The sequence below is a fragment of the Malus sylvestris genome, chromosome 2 (genome assembly GCF_916048215.2).
Source record: "Malus sylvestris chromosome 2, drMalSylv7.2, whole genome shotgun sequence".
NCBI classification, from domain to species: Eukaryota; Viridiplantae; Streptophyta; class Magnoliopsida; order Rosales; family Rosaceae; genus Malus; species Malus sylvestris.
The window spans coordinates 36495030-36517462 of NC_062261.1; the positions used below are offsets into that span (position 1 = coordinate 36495030).

Consider the following 22433-nt stretch of genomic DNA (forward strand, 5'->3'; position numbering starts at 1 on the left):
CTAAAATATCCATCTTATTAAAAGAAAATTTGTGCGACAGTATTCCATTTAAACTTGCTGATTAAATGCATTATTTAACCAATATTTGTTTCGAAATTTATAAAACTATTATAATAGCATTCACACCCATCATGTCTTTTTTTGGTGTTACGTGGAGAAAGGGAATAATAATTGTCTTAATGCACTTATTTAAAAGTTGTCATCACCCCGGTAGATATATATGTCTGGGCTACTAGTCGGGCTGAATCTGGATCAACAGTTGCATGGGTGGAAAAAGACTCTGGGATTCATGAGGTACTTGGGAGCCTTGTTGTCATGGCAACTCATGGATGGGTGAAGTTGCTCTAAAAAAAATTATTCTATTTTTCATACTTGAGATATATTATAGTTTTTATTTTATTCTATTACAAGCGATATTATTATTCTAAACTAAACTAAGGGGAGGAAAGAGATTTGAACACAAAATATAGTGAATTAAAGAGAAATGTTGTACCCACCAGTGCAATTAATTCCTTACAAGAATGAATATAAGAGCATGTAGTCCAATATTCTAGTGGATAGGGTGTTGAGTTTTCACACACCAGTCCATGGGTTCGAAATTCTCCTACTTCATAAATTTTTGTAATAGTTTCGAACATTTCTCATTCTTCTTAATAATAATAACTTAAAAAAGAAAAGAATATAGGCCGTGAACTTTTTTTTTTTTTTAAAGTCATAAATTCACATTGTGAAATGGAAGCCAATAAACTTTGTACTGTCTTCTTGTGAAAAATATAATTAAATAATAAAAAAAGTGCTCATCTCTTGGAGCGCCATCATGGTTTGGATCAAATTTGTTCAACCGTCGGATGGGCCTTTTAGTTGTTTTCTTGGTCTTAGTTCTAACCTGAAAAGATGAACTATACAAACCCACAAAATCATATATATATATATATAAAGTCTGTTATTTATACCTAATTTGGCGAATAACAAACAAACATATATACAGGTATATGAACGAAATTTAAATTTGTCCATTTCTAGTTATATGTTGTTTCCTTGTATGCTTGAATGGTATAAGAATTACAACAACTTAAGAACAATGAGACTATAAAAAGGTATCCTTGGCCTCCTGGAATTTCAGAAGCTGTTTTTTGCAGAGTAACTAGGTTAAGTTTTCAAAAATGAAGTCGAATACTGGTGTCGCCCGTACAAGCTCTGTGGTGATGATGATGATGGTTTTTCTGCTAGTCACTGAGCATGTCGTCGCAAACGAAAAATGTCTCCAAGAATGCTACGGCGCCTGTAGTTTCCCTTGGGCTGCAGAATGTTACGAACGATGTAAAAGAAAGTGTGGAAATACTCAGCCTCAAAGTCTCGTGGATCAGGTTATTCAGTACTGCAAACTGGGTTGCTCACTTCGCCAATGTTCCAAATATAAAAATGGTACGTGCCCTCTCTTTTCATGCATACTCCTTTTTCTCCTTTACACGTTAAAGATTTCTACCTTTAGCAATGCTCCATTTTTTCCTTCACACGGTTTTTATCCTTGTGGATGCTCCTGTTTGTTTATGTCACTTGATTATCCTTTAATGTATTCAGTTCAAATTTCATAAATAATAAGATATATGTGCATGTGTGGAGGAAAATAACGTGCGAGATTTAGATTCCTTTTCAAAATCGGATAATTCTATTCTAATTCTTGAAAATGATTACTTTTTTAATAAACCTTGTCTAAGATTAAAAACTAACTATAGTCCTTGGTATTTAATTGTAGTTTTCGAATGTTAACTAGGTTGTAATAATTATTGAGTTTTTTGTGTGTATGTCATATATTGATTCCCATAAACAATAAAAATGTTATTTATAATTGAAAATTATTAAGTTCCCATAATAAAAAAAATTCATATATTATCATCGATTTTTCATACATTCATACTGAAACATATGTACCGATTTATTTCTTCCGAAACTTACGTAACGATGCTTCCGTACCTAAGAGTTTTGTAAATATAAATTGCTTTTGTTTTGTTGTTGACTTTAATTTGAATTTTGAATAAATTTTTTATCTATTAATATGATTGGAGCACAAAAAATACATTAATTATGGATAAGTAAAGAATTTCGGATGGTAAGTTTATAAATAGTAAATGTGCTATAATTACTTACTGGCTTTTTAGCCAAAATGGTCCATGAGATTTGAAATCAATAGAATTGGTTCTTGAGTTTGTCCACCATCAATCATTTTGGTACTTTCGTGAAAAATCTTCATTAAATAAGAATAAAAAGATCAAAATACCCTTAATTTTTGTCAAATCTTTTTGACCCATTGTTTATTAAATTGGCGGTACATTTGTCATTTTGATCCTTATTTAACATAATTTTGCACGGAATGACCAAAATGATTGATGGTGGACAATCTCAGGGACCAAAATGATGTGTTATGCAAATCTCAATGACCATTTTGGTTAAAAAACCTTACTTAAATATGATAATTCTTAAAAATAAGGACTTAAATTAGATTTCAAAAATCATTCAGATTAAAATCTAAATAAATCTTATTTAAGCCCTAAAATCTAAAATCCCATTTCAAAATTTCCATTTCTTCATTTTTTTTCTATTCTTATTTGTTGTATTTTTTTCATGGCAGACAAATCAAAAAGGGTAAGCTGCGTGGGTCACTGCTCCAAAAAATTCTGCAACATCAAACACCTTAATTAGACGCAGTCCATGACTTTACACGATTGCTAGAGCAAAAAATCCTTGTTATCCTTCATCATAACTTATGTATCGACGTGGGTCGAGTGAGCATCAATATCTTTGATGTAATAGCATATGTAATAGCATTCAAATAAATCTGGCTATTAGGGTTTCAAAAAATTATCAATCTTTTGTTCCAGAGACTTTGTTATTTTTTTATTTTTTTTTGGTATCTCTATCCATGCTTGCATTCTACAATTTGTGATAAGAACTAACAACTTAAATGAATTAAAAATAGAGATTATATTTTGATAAACTTTTATAGAGACAAGCTTGTTTAGTAGAGTTTTAGAGAGATGGGTTAAATGGTCCAACACCGATATTGTCCCCAACTTAACCATATGTAGCCCAAGATGTGGGGTTTATACTAGAAGGCATCAGTAGATTAGAAATGAAACGGTACATGCTCTTATATTATTTGGTGGCTCCAACATGAGTTTAAGCGCCTTGACTTCATCGTGTTGTTGCTCTGTTACTTGTAGTCTTGGCGTCAAACTCGATTTTGAAGCTCGAAGCTCTTACAACAATCATATTTCAGTTTGAATCTTCCTAGCTCTTCCCATCTTAGATTAATTTTAAACAATCCTTTATATAGCAAATGGAAGACTTAATACATGAACTAAAGCTAACTACGCTACCACAAATTACCATTTACCTGACAAAACAAATTTTCGTCTGGCATAGCAAATTTACCCGACGAAATAAAACCTTTGATCGGGTAAAAGTTGTCAACCTTTTTTTATTTTTCTTTTCCCAGAGACCTTTGCCCGATGAAAATAGGTCGAGGAGTAAAATAATAGTCGTCGGACAAAGTATTCGTGCCAAGAGAAAAAAAGTGGTGCATAAATACCACCTTTTGTGCGACGAACCCTTCAAGTTCTGTCAGACAAAGGTATATTTTCATAGGAAAACTAATGAAAATGGTTTGAAAACCTTGAGTTTTAACGATAAAGACAAAATAAAGGGTAAAGTGAATAGTAATATGATTAACTTTTTAGTATAAAAATGTGATTTTTCGTTAAAATAAACAGTACCGAAAGCTTTTCGTTAAAGTTCCCTATTTTCATTTGTTTGTGAATGTTTAGTTTCAACGAGGCAACATGTTATGGCTACGTTGCACATTGATTTGTAGTGTTTGAAACAGACTTGATACTTTATGCCTTCTTTCGAATTGAATATAATGTTTTACAGAAAATATCATGTTCCTCATAGAATGTGAGAGGGAAATAATTTAATGATTTTGACAGAAAAAGCGATGAGAAAGGGAAATAATTTAATGATATTGACAAAAAAAAATAAGTAATGTTAAGTAGTTTAAATTTTTTAAACTAAATTTGAAAACTATGCAAAATGTCATTAATAATAAATAAATATAACAATCAATATTTGAATAATAATCTAATAATCAGCAGTAACTTATAAAATTTATTCTAAATTGTTAGTCAACTTCACATTACCCGAAAAAAATGTCTTGCCTTGTATCAGATTAAATTCGATTAAAAAAAATAAAATATGAAGGCAGCATGTTCTTTGTGGGTCCCATGAGTGATTATAGATCTGATGTAAATTTGCACATGGTGCTGGAGAACAAGTCCAAACTCCCACGTGGTATAGCACGTGACCAAGGCCCAGAAAAAAAATACTATTAAAATAATTAATTCTTCATTGTCTGTATCCAAACAAAGATGCAAAATAAACTCACAGGAAGTGTAAACACAAAACAACAAACAAGCAACCTAGACAACACTCAAGCAAGGTAGAATATCCAACATATTTTTGCAAATCCCCTGCAGGTTGAACTAGTCTGCACTACCAACCTACTGACTCTCCTCCGTAAGCGGCTTTCGGGCCAGGAAGAAATACATCGGTGTGAAAATCTCTTTCCTGAAATACGTTCATTAGGATAATCGATGTCAGTAGCTAATATATGCATGCTTCTAGAACGAAATCAGAGTTATAGCTTAAATAGGCATTCGTCGTTCTAGTCCAACTCTATTTTATGGAGTCATGGCGGCCTGTCAATTCGTGTTTGAATCACAGAACAAGATGACACATATTTGAGCAAACTTACTTTTGCCCAATGAGGTGGATGAAGGTTCAAAAGAGAGAAACACGCTGAAAAGAAAGAACACTTACTTTCCGCCTTCGACTAGCCCTACAGCTGCTTTCTCCAGAAAATCTTGAACTCTTTGGCTTCCTGCTGGTGCAAGTCCAATATATTCTAAAACCTTGACCTACAAAAAATAAAATTTAAAATATATAAGTCAGGCAATAATCCCTGTGCTTAGTGTATTTAGCACAGGAGTAGTCACTATTCCACAACGCATGATAAGAAAGTGGCTCAACAATTCATTGAATGACCACCATATTCATGCTCTTACCAAGTTTCTGGTAACAAATCGCCCAGCAGCAGTTAGACGAAAGCTACTAAGTGAAATCCGACTTTTGTCCAAAGGCAGGTACCATGGAAGAGGTGAGTCCACCGCAAGATCTTTCTCCCATATGACCTATGCTCACAATGAAAAGAAAATATTAAGTCAATCTCTTTTCTCTTGCATAGATTTCAAAAAGAAGTAAAAACCTCCTACTGACCTCAAAACCTGCTTGTTTCAAAGCTTCAAGACACTTTCCTGTCAATCTGATGTCTGGAAGGCCATCACCAATCTCAATTTCTGCCTGTGGCAATGAAGTTCTTTTATATATATTCACAATCTAGAAATCATTCAAAAGTAAATCAAGTATCTTTCAACAGCTTGATTATATGCTTTTGGTTTCTCTTACCTTGATTTTTTTATGTTCTTGGTTATTGGGATCAAATGCATCAGTCATGCACCACTCATATGCAGCAAAACATTGACCGGGTTTTAATACTCTGTAAATCTCCTTGTAGCACCCATACTATCCAGGACAGATGGAAACGTTAAGCCAACAGAAAACTAGGTGGAAGATAATGATGAACTAACTTAAAGAGCCCAAAGGTTTCCAGCCACAAGAATGACTTACTGCATCCGGTGCATGGCAGGTCGCTTCAATGGCATATACCGCATCAAATGAATTTTCTGGGAAAGGTAGTTTCATGAAGTCAGCCTGCACAATTTATAAAGTGCAAAGAATTAGATCTATAACAAAAACCAGTTCTCTCCACATTCTCCTATGTATTACTGCAAGAAAGGAAAAAAAAGGTACTTTCTACGTTGAACAAGAACATCATATACAATGCTACCAACCTTAACAAAGTTGCAGGTCTTGTCCACTCCTACAATACGGTTTAGTTCCTACAGAGCAAACAAAAGCATGATAGTATTAGGCCACTTTGAAACTGAAGTATTCCAGTGGTCATTCTAATATCTCTATTAATCTCTATTAATTAATGAAACCCTCTTTGTCAACCAAAAGAGGGTGAAAAGACTACTTAGTCTTCTATCACACACAAAAAAAATGATGGGAAATAATGTAATTTCACAGGTCCAAATTTTACTATTTTTTATTGAAACCTCACCTACAGGCGATGTTAAAATACCTCCAATATTAAAATAAAAAAAATAAAAAACCAAAAACAAAAACCTCCAACCCCACCATATTCTCTCTCTCCCTCTATCCTTCTCATTTTCTAAAAAAATGTGTTCATACACACAAATTGTGTAGACAAATGCTAGTAAATAAATAAATAAATCATTTAGGCTTCATAATTTTAAATTGGACAAAAGGATTATCTTGAGAAACCATCAAGACTGGCCATTGATTATGTTCATTATTCAAAACATATTGTCGTCGGTATACATAGGTTTATCTACCTTTCCTCTTGTGATCTGATACTCGTTGTTGTTCAACCCAGTAATTGATGTTGAGCTGCACAAACCACCACAGAAAATCTTTGTGAACATAGAGATTCTTCTTGAACAATTAAATCACTAAACTCTAAACTTTAGACTTGACATCAGCATAGCAAGTACAGATCACAATGGTATCATCTTACATATTGAATAAACCATACGCATAATAGGAGGTCTTCCCATAAGGTCTTTTCAGTCCAACCCAGCGGTAAATTTAATATTCATAAGAACTAAAACAACCTATAAAATTCATCTTCAGTATAAAGGATAGTCTGGATATGCCACTTCGTATTCAAATATTACAGCCATGAAAACGCTGTCCATCAACTAAATCCTGAATAAAAGAAACGGCACTCACCTGAAGCGAGATATTTCTCTCAGTGGTCCACCAATTCCACAACCTACATCCAAAACCTAAAACAAAAAATACAGAAAACTAAGTCAATAATTTGAAATTTTGAACCAAATCATAAAAGAATCTTTCTCTTGCTAATATATATTCCATAAAGTCTAATTTGGAAGACTAACTTTCTGCCCAGGTTTGAGTCCTAGTTGTAAAGCAAGGAAGTGTTCATGTCGCTTGATACTCTCTCGAAGAGACTCCCCATTCCATCTGCAGGAGAGCAATACATCCATCAGAAACCCTTATAAAAGATACAATGTTTTCATTGCTTGCATGTGAAGATACGAAGAAAAAAGAGGAACCTGGGTGCAAAGTGGAAAGACTCTCCCCAACCATACTCATAAAAGCTTGTAACAAGATCATAGTATTTATTAACCTGAAATCCCAATGAACCAATTTAGTGAAGTAGGACATCCCAAGCTTGAACCGAAATGTCATCAGATTAAATTGACAACAATGAGCCATTAAATCTTTATACTCAAAAGACATTGCAAAGGCCAACTTTCCCATATAGACATAATACAATGTATCTTAATTATCATAAAAGTTAATATCTCGTGCAAAATGCAATAGTAACCACATAACTTGCCATTATCTTGAGTCTTATCACATGAACTAGGTGATATTATAAGACAACAAAGAAGCCTTTGAGGTTGTGGGGAGGAGCATTTGTGGAAGATTTTATATATATATATATATATATATATATGTGTGTGTGTGTGTGTGTGTGTGTGTGTGTATGTAACTATGTATATAATATATAAAATATACATGGTGAATAATATCATCTGGAAACAGAACATTTTTCCCTGTGGTGATTCTGGTGAATAGTAGAACCAACAGAGAAAATCACAATCCCTATGAGATCAATGATCCCAAACAAGAAAATATAGTTGAAAAAACAGAAGAAAAAAAAGAAGACATTAAATCAGGTATAACCAGGAGGGAACAAAGTATGCAGCTTATTAGCAAGAGAGGCTTGTATACCAACAATCCTCAGAAGACAAATGGTTGATACAAGAGTCTATCTTACCATGTCAGTGTAGTTGGACTTCCTTGCTTCCTCTTCCCCTCCATAACAAACATGATACTTCTCATACCTGAACCATTACTCAATAAACTGAGATTACAACCACATATGCCATAACATCTGCAAAAACTCAAGTTACATTATTTCACACAACATCCCAAAACAATTTCTAGGAACTTTGCATTGCCATGTATGAGAAGAGTACATGTTTGGCTACAACTTACATGTAATCATTTCACAAAATTGAACAAACTAGCTTTCAAATTCTTGTTGAGTCACCACACAGACAAAGGATCGGGAATTCAAGCCATGCAACTTGATAAATATGTAAAACGCTTTATAAATTTAAATTCTAATCAATATTCTGGCATATATCATCAAATTCAGTCAACATTCAAGTTAGCAAAATTGAAGATGAGAGCTTCGTAGCCATACTACAACTGCTCCCGAAGGAGAACTTCATAGCCATACTACAGATTTCCTTGAAGTGGTTCTTTCCAAGAATTCCGAACTTTTCATCTCCATTACATACATAATTCATAAGTGAAAATTCTAAACGCACTGTATATTTTTCATTTTATATTCATTTAAAGGATAACAACCATTAATATAATTATAACAGAATTAGTACTGCTTCCATAATTTCAATTTCTTAATTGTCATAGTTCATGAATTCCCAGGCAATATATATAGATAAAAGGAAAATGTAACTACAAAACAAAACTTCCAAACCTTACATGTAGTACCAAATATCCATCTCATATATTCAAATAGAAAGCTTTACTCTTTGGTTAGCTAGTTCTGACAGAAAAGGACGTCACAAACAACATTCAAACCTCACCAAACACATCACGAGTTCCTCCACTTACCAAGTGCCAGATCAAAGTTACTGCAAGTTTCCCAGAACCCTTTTTTTTTTCCTAATTGCTTTAGGGTAACCAATTAAAAAAAATAAAGAAGAAAGCTTTGGAACCTATGTGAAATGGGACCATTAAATGCTTTTAAGGCACGGAGTCTACTTCCTACCACATCCATAACGTGCAAGTTACTTCTCTAGCAGTCTCCCACCACATGTTGTATGGACACATGTTGTATGGACATCTCAGATTTCCCCATAACTCACGTGACTTTACAGACATTCCCAGATATGTACCACTCAACACTGCCTTCTTCACAAAATCTACAGATCATTAGTTTACTTTTTATTTTTCTGTGACAACTGATAATTGAGATTAGCCTTGATTTGATTGTGATTAGTTAGCCCAAGTCGAAATTAGTATTAATCCACCCTCTGAACCCGAGTTCCAATCTCTATGACTTGACATCTGATAATTGAGATTAGCCTTGATTTGATTGTACTTACTAGCCCACATCAAGATTAGCATCAATCCACCCCTTGCACCCGAGTTCGAATCCCTCTCCCCGTAGTTTTAAGTAAATTTAGTGTAGTTTTTCTATCGTATGCCAAAAGAAAAAGAAATTAGCATTAATCCCATAAAAAATTAAGATTTTTCTAAACATCATGGTAAGCAAAGATTAGAGCTCAACCCACTTCCAGATTAGTAAGTGTAGGAAAGATTAAGCTTAATCAAGAGAGAGAGAAACACAAAGATATAAACATCAAGCATTTATTTTTGAAATATAAAGATCAAAACTTTAGGCATTTACTTCTGAAACAAAATAAATGAACAAAACCATCAACGTCAAGGAATGATTAGAGTTGGTAGGTGCAATATGAAATCTAAGTTTCTAGAGAGAAAAACAATCAAACTTCACACTGGATCATATTTTAAGAGAGAGAGAGAGAGAGAGTTGGAAGTACTTTTCAACAGCAGAGAGAACGTCGGTTTTGTCGATTTTTCCACCGAGACCCGATGCGAGATCCAATGCTCCAGCTTTCGACATCTCCTCCTCTTGAACTTCCCTAACGCAAAGTTGCGGAGATCTGCATAGTAACACAAACCCATTACTTGAAATTTACAAGTAAGCATTACAATCCCTACATTTTCTTAATTTTTCAGAAGCAACAATAAAAAGTGAAAACATTGCTTGAATTGTAACGTGGGATGATGAGAATCAATGTCTTTACATCGAAAGGAGAATTCGAGAGAAGCAGAAAAAAAAAAAAAAAGGAGAGACTTTTCGAGGGAGGCTGAAGAGGAGATGTGAGATGAGAGAGAGAGATTCGCTGGAGGACACCAATTTGTTTAAATATATACAGACGGCATCAAACAAAAGCTGATTGGGAGTCGGATGACAGTGAGAGAGAGAGAGAGAGAGAAGGCCAAACTATAGGAGAGCGACTCTAAATTTTCGCTGTAACATAACAAAAATAATCACTTTTGTAACGGAAAAAGAAAGACTCAAAATTCGTAAGGACACCACTAATTGAGAAGGATGTTTGAGTTTTTTTGTTTTTAATAGACGATGTGTGCATGTTATAAATAATGGATTGATAATGATGTGACTTAAGTTCATTTTTTATGAAAATCAAACTTAATATTACAAGTAAAAAAAAAAAATACTAATAGATGATTTATAAAATTGATTGAAGACCTACGAATCTCCTTCTACCTTGAATGTGATTGAAACCCAATCTTGATGCTTATAGAAAACTTTTTTTTTTCAATAATTAGGAATTCTTTTTTCTTCAGTTAAGATTCGGAATTCTATGTCTTATGTCTATCTTCCGTTTTATTATTTTCATATTTAAATGCGGTATGGAGTATGGACAAGTTAAGCTGAGTTGCATTCTATGTAGATAATATAATATGGACATAGCTACCAACGAACCAGGGTCCTCGCCGGATCCATTCCCTAGGGATCCTAGGGATCCCACAATCTTGTCCGTTCATCGTATATCGTGCAGTCAGAAATTATTTAAAATTAAAATTTTAAAATTCAAATATGAATAGTACCTAACGAAAACTGACCGCACGATATAAAATGAACGGACAAGATTGCGGGATCCCTAGGATCCCTAGGGAAAGATCCGGCGAGGATCCTGGTTCGCTACCAACCACTCAGACTCGGAGTCACAAATCGATTTCAGAATGCCAACATGATCATCTCCGGATCCCTTTGGTGAGGATCTAAGGATCCGTGAATCGTGTCTGTTTATCGTATATCGTACAATCAATTTTTTTCGGTACTGTTTGTATTCAATTTTAAATAATAAACTTTAAAATGATTTTCGACCGCACGATGTACGATGAATTGATAAAATACGCGGATTTCCGGGATCCTCACCAAAAGGATCCGGACTCTTCAGAATGGGAAATAAACTAGACAAAATATAGCAATATAATCATTAGAGAAAAATTAAAGGTTTTTTTATTGGCATAGAAAATTTTAATCAAGTAAGAGTGATGGAACTTTAAAATTTGTATGGAAAATTTAGTATTGAGATGATTATATCATAAGAATATAATTTGTTTACGAGTTTTGATAAAAAAAATAATTAACACATTAGATTCAACACAAAAATTTAAGGTCATGACTCAAAACTTCTACTATAAGATTTTCTTTTCAACATAATTGGACCCTCTCCTAAATTATATAGACCATATTTAATATGAACTGTCTAAAACAAATTGGTTTTTATATGATAAAACAGAATCATAGTTATAAGGATGGGTTTTAAAAATAGAGAAGGGAGAACACTTCGCTTCTGCTTACACCCAATTCTGAATGGACACGTGTTCGAGTTTCGATTAAAAAAATCAAAACTTTGATACGTGTCCAGCCGGGATTGAATATAAATAGTAGTTGCTACTGAATTTGCAGCAGCCAAGTCCAATTCATAGAGAAGGTTGTTGGCACAACAAGTTTCAAACCCTAGATTGATGAAATTTCAGGATGGGCTTGGCTTATTCAGATGTGGTTCTGCCACTGGTCATACTTACTTTCACTTATTCAAAGTTAAAAATGACTTGTATGGTATAGTATAACGTTACAGTAACGTTTTATGTTAAAAATATAAAAATTTGTGTTAATTTCACTCTATGTGTTATTATATTATATTATTAATACGAAACATCCCGTATGGGTTATACTCATGACCATGACATGCAAGATTGTCTTCCTGCATAACAAAACACGTGAGAGCTCATGGATTATCACTATGTGTGCATGTTACATGTACATACACATTTATTATATGTAGATTTGGAAAATCCAAGATTCCAAGGGTGTACCGTATATTATATTCCCTTTTTTAATCTTCACAGAATCAGAACATATATACTTTTCCACTTGGATCCGATCCTTTTCTTCTTCTTTTTTAATAGGAATCGTCTGCTTATCTTTCTGATAGCTTTCTTTATTTTTAAGCGAAGCTTATCTTTTTCATATAAATTATGTTTAAAGGGAGGAAGAATTAAAAACATCTCACCTTAATTGATTAAGATAAATTTGCAATGTACTCTGTTTGATTTTCTTTTTCTATTTTGTATATATTCGTGCAATCACTATATGTTTGTCTTTGTATTTTTATTGTTTTTGTTTTTAGAATGATAAGGTTTATGTCTCTTTTTTAATGTATTTTTTTTTATCTTTTTCTTTTTGTATTATAAGGGTTATGTTTATGTTCTTTTAATTAGGTGTAACTTATTTTTTTGTTATCAATAAAATTATCCTGGTACCGTCAATTCTCCTTTTTCCATGTGTTTCCACTTTCCACCGCAAAAAATATGCATATTTCAAAACTAAACGCTTTCTTTATCATGTAAACATTACTTCAGCTATTGATTAGAATGTGTAACTTTCATATTCTAAAACCCTAGATCATCCTTTTACTATTTTCCTAAACAATGTCAATAAACACTTGGTTTTTCATTTGATTTTTTTTTCTAATACAAAAATATTAGGATATCTTACTCTACTTAAAATGTAATTAGATTAGACCACACAATGAGTCAACCACTAAATAGATATCGAACACAATTATAATATGTTATTGTCATCCATGTGAGAAGAACTTGAGACTTCTAACATACAATTAAAGAAAATTTCTGCTAGACTATTATTAATTGTAATTATGAGTGCTTTCCCAACCAACACAACTACATTTAATTAATCAACAAATTGTAATTATACCTTTTCCTTCTGAAAATTAACAATGAACCTTTAAGTGCTTTCACTCCAACTACTCAACTACTTTTCCTTGAAAGTTAACAATGAATCTTTAAGGCTTGTTTATAACTGCTTTTCAAATTGCTGTGAGTGTTTTTTTTTTATAAATATTTTTAGAATCAATTTTTAGTAAAACTGCAAGATGATTCTGAAAAACACTTGAAGTGCTTCTTACTAGAACATTTTTTCTAAAAACGCTTACCGTCATTTTAAAAACAATTCCAAACATATGCCATTATTTATGAATGATACTATGTCCATCCCATTATCTTATCTCCCTATTCACATTATATTCCCATCACAATTAAAAAAAAATAAATAAATAATATCACTCTCTTCCCACCCAATATTATTCCAATTATAACCTTTTAAATTTCTTTAAATTTTATTTTGTGTATATGTATACATATATGATTATATGTCATGAAAAACCAAGTGACACTGCCAATTAAAGATTGAATATCGGACTTTGGACGTAGTGGGTTGCCTTTGGATTGCCCTCTTCATGTATTTGTCTTTTTTAATTAGTAATTTAGTTTGACCCAAAAAAAAAAAAAAACGCAGACTCAATATTTTTTTTTTTTTTCGCTCGCTCGCTCCCTTACTCTTTTTGTTGGACTGGGGGTTCTGTTCAGAAGGAATTTGAGAGAGAAGGAGGAACCGAAAAAGAGTTCAGATCAAAATTTACAAGCTTATAGGGGAAATATGTCGGATTTGTTCAAGAGAGCGAAAAGAAGCAGATTGACCTTCAAAGATGGAACTCTCGCCACTCACATGATTTAGATTAAGGTTGCACATCATCATGAGAGAAAGGGTAAAGAGAAGATTTGAAGAGGGAGGAGCTGGCATTGACGCCGCCGTGAGGGAGGCGTGCAGGTGTGGATTGGTTGGGTTTATACAGTGGTGTGGTTTTTTAATTTTCTTTTTGTTTTATGCTATTTCAACTAATGTTGACGTGGCAAAATGTTAGTAGTTATTTTAAGTCCTTAAAGGTATTGTATAAGTTGAGATATTTGTCAATGACATTTATATTTTAAAGTGGGCAAAGATGTAAGATAATGGGGTGGAATTAACACCACTCTTATTTATTTGGTATTTTTTTCATGAAGCCAGATTTGGGTGAAACTTGATGAGTCTATTTTAGCATGCCATATAGTACTACCAAGAGAAACCCCAACTTACATCAAAATGAGTTGATGCTATAGTCTAATAATATTTGTCTCCCCTCACGTAAGTAAGAGATTTTAGTTTTAACCCTCATAAATCACGAGTTTGACACCAAAATTATCGGTTGCCAAGATAAATAAGCTTTGATTATCTAATGAAGCTATCTAAGGTTTTTATGCCCTAAAATGGGCTCACTTACAAGTTTACAACTGATTTCAGGCTACAATAGTGAATTAAGGGGTTTCTATTAAGGAGGAGGATTCTCTACCCTCTTATTCCCATCTCCTTCCATCCCCTCCTCTCACACATTGTTTTTTGTCTTATTATCTCTATAAAAAAAATTAATATAAGATGTTAATGTGGCTTAACTGTGACCGTTCAAATAGGAGGGGATAAAAGGGTAGAGAGATTAGGAGGGTAGAGAATCCTCCTCCTCACCGAAAAACTTGTGCTAAACAGTTTTCGTAAATCGACCCAAGTATTTTCCTTTTTTGATCATTTTTTCCTGAGAAAATTGGAAGGGGAAGGAACACAAAGAAGCTTAAGAGATTCTTCAGTGCTGTGGAGGCAAGCCCTTAACCCTTCCTTCCATGTTGGTGTCCACAACTCTGTACTTTCATAGCTCATAAATTTCTCTTTTTGGTTTCTGTAGTAATAATTCCATTATTCTTCTACTGAAACAATAAGGTAAAAATTAGTATCTGGTCCCTAGTTCTTACTCTTCATTGACCTTAACCTTATTAGTTCTCAAATTTTGATTCAAGTCTCTAGTATTAATGTGATAATGAATTTACATGTTTATTATATAATTTTTTAATATAAAAATTAGTAATTAATTTTGGATTTAATACTCACACCTCTATTAAACTTCTAATTAATTTTCAATTCAAACATTTCCAAAATAATAAAAAATTAAATTAAATTAAGTTTGTACCTATTAGTTTTTTTACATATATAAAAAGATTCTCAATTTTTTAATCTTAAATGTACCCATTCATATATTTTTTCAATTTTTTTAATCTTAAATGTACCCATTCTCAAATATATCAATTTGTTATATATAAAATGTACCCTTTTTTTAATATAAAATCCATTCAAAATTTTAATCCATGTTTAAACTTATATGGGTACATTCTTTTTCGTTGATTTGAGAATGTATCCATGTTTTGGTACAATAACTTGTTTTGTTAATTTTGGTTAATGTACCCATACATATATGTATACACACACACAAAATATAATAGAGAGTATAATTTATATTTTATTATTTTTAATCCCATAAATTATGGGTTTTATTTAAAATCTCATTAATATAAACAATTACAAATTTCAATTTTTAATTTTTAATTTAAAAATATATAGTAACTTACATTATTACATTAATGTCAGGACCTCAATCAAAAACTAAAAACTAATAAGGTTTCAATCAAAGAATATTGATAGCTAGAGACAGCATCCAAAGTGTCCCAACAATAAGTCTACCATTTCTGTTTTTTCTTATAAACTCTATGGGATGAAGTACTATTAAGTGATTCATATCCAATTAGCAAATGTTCTTGTGAGTGCTATACTATTTAGATTTTCAGTGACGTCTTTCACGTTCCTTCGAGTTCAACAGATACTAACTCTGCACTTTTCACCAATCTCATTGGGATAGATATAGTCATCGGACTACTTGGTACAGTACAAACTAGAGAATCACTGGTTAATTCCCTACGGTTTAGATACATAAGCAAATCTTTATAGCAGAAGCTGAGGGTAAATTTTGTTGGTGTCAAAACTCGGGCAGAGTTTGGACACGTTCAACACATATTTACTCTAAGTGTTGTTTTCGATCTCGGTGCCACGAGATGGCTTAAGAGAAAGAGATGATAGGTGTGCCACTGTTGGAGGCTCCCAACATACTGTGTATGTGCTTGAGTGTGTGTAAAAGTTGCGCGTATATCTAACTTTTTATCCAAATAATTGTGTACCGAGTAGAACGTTAGTTCGGTTAAGTTCTTTTATGTACCTCAAGTGAATGAGAACTTAAAATTCAACGTAGCTTTGTGTGGATTTTGCCTAAAATGTAAATGAAAGAGAAATAGAAACTAAAACGAGAAACTGAATGTAATCATTTCTTGGAGTCAAGATTACAAGCGTTTTATAAAAGTAAAATCTAGGCCGATGGGTCAAGCTACATAACTTAAAATGTAAATGGACTGAAAAAGTAAAGAAAGTAGTAAAACTCTAGCAAGATTCTAGCCATGAAGGGCGAGATAATGGTAGAGGAGTCCACCGAGATCACTTGTATCGGGCTGGACTTAGCACAAAGAGAGAAAATCAAGGTGGTTGGAATTGCATGTCAATCAAACCATACCACAAGGTGGCAAAGCTGTGAAAGTTTTAAATTTCAAGAATCCTAGACAGTGTTTGCTTCTAAGTAAGGCTTTGAGATTATAGCTGAAAAGCTAGAGATTTTGCTGAAGTGAAATTGGGTTTGTGCTGAAATGCAATTGGGTAGATTGAAAAATCACTCAAGGTTTTGTATAGACGTGGAGATTGAATTTAACAAAGCTTCTGAGCTTGAAGGTCTTTGGAACTATTTATAGGTAGTGGAGAAGGAGCAACATCAATCTTATCGCTGAGGTGGAGCAGGGGTAGTTCGATCATTTAGCGCTAATAGTGACTGTAATTTCTAGTTGGTGGCCTTTAGCTGTGTCTTATTGCGTTTCGCAGGATTATCGCAGTGACATCATCCTGTTGAATGACGTGTTCATTTGGCATTTAAGGAAGCGAGATATTCCCAAACTTGATCGTTTGTATGGCAAACATGCTTCGGAAAGAACCCAGTCCAAGCCCTCGGATGGGTTGGAGTAATGTAAGGGTTGTCCGAGCCCTTGAATAAGATTCTAGATTGGGCTTCGAAGTGGATGGGCCGGAATCGTACGATTTTGGGTAAATAAAATTTGACTTAGGCCCCATACCAGTCCTTATTTTTATTAATGGTTCAAACAAATTTTACATCGATCCAAAAGAGTTTAGCTTTTGTTATGGTTTATTCTTTACGTCATCAATTATGCGAAAAATCGTGTAATGTGTGCATGACAAAAGGAATCGTATTCTTTCTTTTTGTAGTATACACATTCTACAGTCCTTTCCCATATGCAACCATTTCCTATTTGCAGATGTTGGCGTAGCCACATGGACTAGAGTAGATGTGTCCCACCCCCCCCATGCACGTTATTTTGAAACTCACTTACTGCAGTTTAGATTAAGAAAAACTAACGAAAAGTTCAAAAAAAAACTTTAGTTTTAATGAAAAATGACAAATAAATGTGTAGTGAATAGTATCAGGGAAGGGTAAAAAGAAAACAGATCCCATTCGGATCCCAAAAAATTGAGCCCACTAATCAATAAATCCGGACCGTTGAAATATGATCCAACGGCTACAATTATTATAACTTTTAGAAGGGCTCCATGTTTGCAGCATTTGGATCAAATTTTAATGGCCCAGATTTTTTGCTTAGGAGGCTCAGTTTTTGGCGACCCGAAGTGGATCCGGTTCCGGGTAAAAATGTAGTTTTTCGTTAAAAATGAACTGTACCGGGAGTGTTTCGCTAAAACTTCATAAATTTAAAGTAGAATATGGCTAGTATAAAAAAGAAAATATCTTTCCCTATTCGAGTTACAGAGACATACCTTGCAGTTTAGATTAATCTAAATTTCGTGTTTGTTGTGCACAACATTATTATATTGGCGTTCAGATTCTTCAGAAGGCTTTGTGCTTGATATAAGAACTATAGTCTTCATCTGTTGTTTCATTCTACTATGCTGTGTTAAATTTTGTTGTGGCGACTGAAAATGATCGAAAGGAAAAGGCGATGGAGCAATTTCCTTATTTCCCTCCAACATCTGCACTGCATTGCTCATAAGAGGTCTTGCATCAGGTCATAGTGCCTCTCCTAATTCATTGGTGTCAAACATGTTCCAGATCCACCTCGGAAGTCATTGATCTTGTTGTTTCCGCACTGCTGTCGTTGCTTCATTTAGTAACGGGAAAACAATCACAAAATAAAGTAAAATTGTCTTTTGAATTCCCTTCCTTTTCCTCATGTGTCCATGTATGTATGTTTTATGGGTATAATTGTTACTGGAATTTTACGACAATTCCATTTAAATAATTGTCTTGTCTTAATAATTAATCTTGATCCGCCTACTAGTTTATATTTAAGTACTCTTTTATTTTTCCTGCAGAGATGACTGCAGCTCAGCGGATATATAAATCCTATTGGGAGTAGGATTATCAGACATTTCTGCGAGGGGCTGCACACACATCTTGGTTATGCGTCCTTGGAAGAAGTTGAAGAAGATCCACCTGCTGCGGAACTGGAGCCTATTTGTTCCAATCATGTCAGGTAGCCACTCATCCTATCCAAACGAAATAGGTGGATCTAATGCTGCATTCAACTTGCTCTAATAGTAATATAGTTACATCGATATTAAATCTTAACTAGTTGTACAAAAATAGTGATTATGATTTGTCAAGGTTCATGATGCTGGTGCATATATATATATATATATATATACAACGTTGTTTTTTTCACTAATCTTCTACGTGGTCTTCAGTTATAATATTTCTCGAGTGCTAATAAGGAAATATGAATTGAAATACCGCCGTGAAGTTTCTTTAACTTTTATCGCAACCTTTTGTTCTACAAAGACCAGAACAATGAGCATACATGTTATACAATAAATGCATTACATTCTACAACAGTAAATGACATCATTTCATGGAAGTGTCAAAACCAACAATATATTTGTTCTTTTGACTTACACACGCAACCATCAATCTCTTTACCTGTTAAAAAGTAGCTAGCTCAATTTCACATTTGTTCTGTACAGCAGTATTATAAGGGTGCTCGGATTGTGCAGAAGTCTTCGTGGCTGATGCAGAAGAACTCAAGTCTTCATCTGTTCCACTATGTTGTGTTAAATTTCCTTGCGGCGACTGCAAATGCTGGAAAGGAAAAGGCGGTGAAGCAATTTCATTATGTCCCTCCAACATCTGCACTACATTGCTCATGAGAGGTCTTGCTTCCGGTGCATGCTGAATGCACAGCAGAGCTACCATTATCATTTCTCTGCTTTTTCTGTCTTGTTCTTCAATCCCACAAAACGACAGCACCTCTTCTAATTCATTGTTGTCAAACATGTTCCAGATGCACCTCGGAAGCCATTCGCGTGACTCATTTACATCCTCATCAAAATTTCTCCTCCTTCCACCAACCTAATAGAGAAGCATGCCAAAACTGTAAACATCGCACTTGTGAGTAACCGGATAAGGCTTCCACGTCTCTGGTGCTGCATATCCGGGTGTCCCTCTTCCCTTGGTTAACAACATTTGACTGCTTCCTCTGTTGCAAAGCTTGGCAAGTCCAAAATCTGCGACCTTTGGATTCAAATTCTTATTGAGAAGTACATTCCCCGGCTCAATATCATAATGAATGATTCTTTGTTCACACTCCTCATGCAAATAAGCCAACCCTTTTTCTGTTTGGACTGCGATATTGTGCAGCATCTCCAAACCTATTTCTCTATGCTCACTAAACAAGAACTCGTCAAGTGATCCATTCTCCATGTACTCATAGACAAGTGCTCGCATTTCGTGGTCAAATCAGAAGCCGTATGGTTTTACCAAATTCATGTGGTAAGTTCTTCCCAAGGTGCCAACTTCCGCCATGAATTGATCTTCGTCTATCTTATCCCCAGTGTTTGTAAGCACCTTGACAGCAACGTGCACTCCATGTGGGAGAATCCCTTTGAAGACTACTCCAAAACCACCTGAACCCAATATGGTGGAGTAGTTATCTGTGTGTTCCGCAAGTTGCTTGGATGAGAAGGCTACTGGCTTCTGCCTTGCCATGTTGCTAAGAAACCCCTTTACCGTCGGAAACTCAACTAGTGAGCGAACTTGCTGCAATTCGGGTGTTAAGTCGATTGCTACATTGTCGGATGAATGATTTGGATTCAAAGACTTGTCGATACTACTGTCACTGTTTGCTATCCGGGCATATGCCGAATAGCGCTTCCTGTCTTTTTCAAGCAATCAATGATGGCATATACGATGGCTACAATTGCAATGGTCACCACCACACTAGAAACTGAAAACAAATATAATTAAAAACAAACTTACAAAAAAAAAAGTTATAGCAGTGATGATAGACTATAAAATAAGTCATACAAATAATCCAGTTGTGTTCATGACCCGATCATTAAGTCATTGTTTACGAACCTAAACACGACGTGATTATCAAACGTGTTACAAGATAATAACACGATTTATCCGTTTAATGTTCATAAATACAATTACACATAAATATAATGTTTATGTTAAATAAAAGGTTTAAAATTGTTGTTTCACCTGCAATCATAGAAATAGCTCATTTCGTGTTTTACAAGTTACAAGATTTACATAGACACGTTAAAACCAATTTCGTGTTAAGCAGGTTGACCCGAAACACGGATTTTTCATTAACATTTGAGACCATGTATGCAGCAAGTAGAAACTAGCAAGCAGAAGCATCATATTTTCCTAAACATTTGTTGCCTGCAGCTTTTGGAGAGGCTACAGTTGCTACTTACCAACAGATAAGGCCACTGCCCATTGCATTGAGGAATTGAATTTGTTCTGAATTTCTTGGAAGGGGAGGAGTTTAAAACTATTACAACAATTTAGGAAATGAGGTTTCAAACCCAATATGAATGGGTAGAAACCTAACATCATATCCACTAGGATATTATAACTACATGCGACTAGAATTAATTAATTAATTGTAGATATTATTAATTAATCCGGAATCCTTTCTATGAGTGTAACAGTATTATAAATTTCAATTGTAATTGAGATTAATACAAATAGTCATTTTCTATATAATATTATTGGTCACAAATTTTCTCTTTGGTCTCTAGGGTTTTCTCTCTCTCTTGCCGTCCAATACAGTCAACACAAAGAAAAAAACAATCACAAACCAGTTACTAGTCTCCACCATTTTTCGGTTTCCTGTCGTCCACCCTTTGGTCTCTTTTGTTTACCCACCTGTCCTAGCCTTTTGTCTTCTCTGCATCACTCACACAAGCAAAACATAATAAATAAATAACAATCCTACCTTCCGTCCTGTGTCTTCCAATTAGGCTATTAGTTTAATGTTTTGTCCATTACTTCCTTCAGGTTTTTGTTTTCCTCCCTAATTGCATCTCTTCAGCGCACAAGACCCAGCCCAATTCCCATTTGCCAAGACTATGGCAACATGGCAGGACAGTGCAGGCCCAATCTATCACACCTCTCTGCTCCAGCAACCTGCACATCGCCGCTCACGGCCCAACTCATCTCCTTCTATTGTTGGACCAGCTTTGGTGTTCCAACTGCGAGACCTTATGCGGGTCCTTCTAACGTCTATTTGAGTAATGGTGATAGTATGCACATTACTTATACCTGTAGCATCTCTCTTTCATTTGATTCTTCCAATTTTAATCTTCGCAATACCTTTTTTTATCTCACACCTTATGGGTTGAAGTTGTTCTTTTTGGTCATCCTCCAACTTATTCTCATCTTCATGTGCTTGGTTGTCTCTGTTTTGCTCATCTTGAACCTTCTTTTGCTCATAAGTTAGAAAGTCATTCTAAAACATGTGTCTTTTTATGATATAGCCTGCATCATAAAGTTTACCATTGTCTTAATCCCTCCACTAGTCGTGTCTTTGTATCTCGTCATGTTATTTTTAGGGTAGTCATATCCACATACCCATATTTATTTCTCACACACCCTTCTCAATTTTCGGCCTTTGATCGAATGAATTGAAAAAAAATCAATGGCAACAAAATTAACGAGGATGTGTGAATAATACTTTCTTATTTTTAACGAAGCATCTTTTCCTTATAGTACTTTGCAGATATTGCCATCTTTGAATTATACGGAACTTCCCATCACCTAGGCTATCTCACTCAAATGTTGCACAAACTCATTCTGCCATCCTTGTCACCTGGCCAACACACCACCAATTCAGCCTAATGCCCCTATACTAGTCCCTCAAGTGTATGAGTCTTCGGTGCAAGCCATCCTTGAATTATATGGAACTTCCCATCACCT

At 34.3% G+C, this 22433-nt stretch overlaps 1 protein-coding gene and 1 long non-coding RNA gene across 2 annotated transcripts; one reads left to right on the plus strand and one right to left on the minus strand.

Annotated features, from left to right (window-relative positions):
* Positions 1-4364: 4364 nt before the first annotated feature.
* On the minus strand, positions 4365-10333 carry LOC126613669 (cycloartenol-C-24-methyltransferase-like). The gene is made up of 14 exons (XM_050281252.1): positions 10095-10333; positions 9828-9950; positions 8009-8075; positions 7278-7351; positions 7101-7185; positions 6931-6986; positions 6534-6588; positions 5967-6014; positions 5743-5826; positions 5521-5637; positions 5332-5415; positions 5121-5246; positions 4876-4973; positions 4365-4623 (listed from the first exon to the last, which is right to left on the minus strand). The coding sequence occupies exons 2-14, from the start codon at positions 9908-9910 to the stop codon at positions 4557-4559; spliced, it is 1044 nt and encodes a 347-aa protein (XP_050137209.1). The 5' UTR covers positions 9911-9950; positions 10095-10333; the 3' UTR covers positions 4365-4556.
* Positions 10334-18062: 7729 nt separating this feature from the next.
* Positions 18063-20579, plus strand: LOC126613671 (uncharacterized). The gene is made up of 3 exons (XR_007620162.1): positions 18063-18363; positions 18542-18702; positions 19193-20579. It is a non-coding gene; the product is annotated as an uncharacterized LOC126613671 (long non-coding RNA).
* The last annotated feature ends 1854 nt before the right edge of the window (positions 20580-22433 follow it).

Coding starts and splice junctions, on each gene's coding strand:
- LOC126613669 (XM_050281252.1), bottom strand. CDS start 9,910: ATGTCGAAAGCTGGAGCATTGGATCTCGCATCGGGTCTCGGTGGAAAA. Junction 8,076..9,827: donor GTTCTCTCTGCTGTTGAAAA/GTACTTCCAACT, acceptor GTAATGGTTCAG/GTATGAGAAGTATCATGTTT. Junction 6,015..6,533: donor ATCAGATCACAAGAGGAAAG/GTAGATAAACCT, acceptor TTTGCTCTGTAG/GAACTAAACCGTATTGTAGG.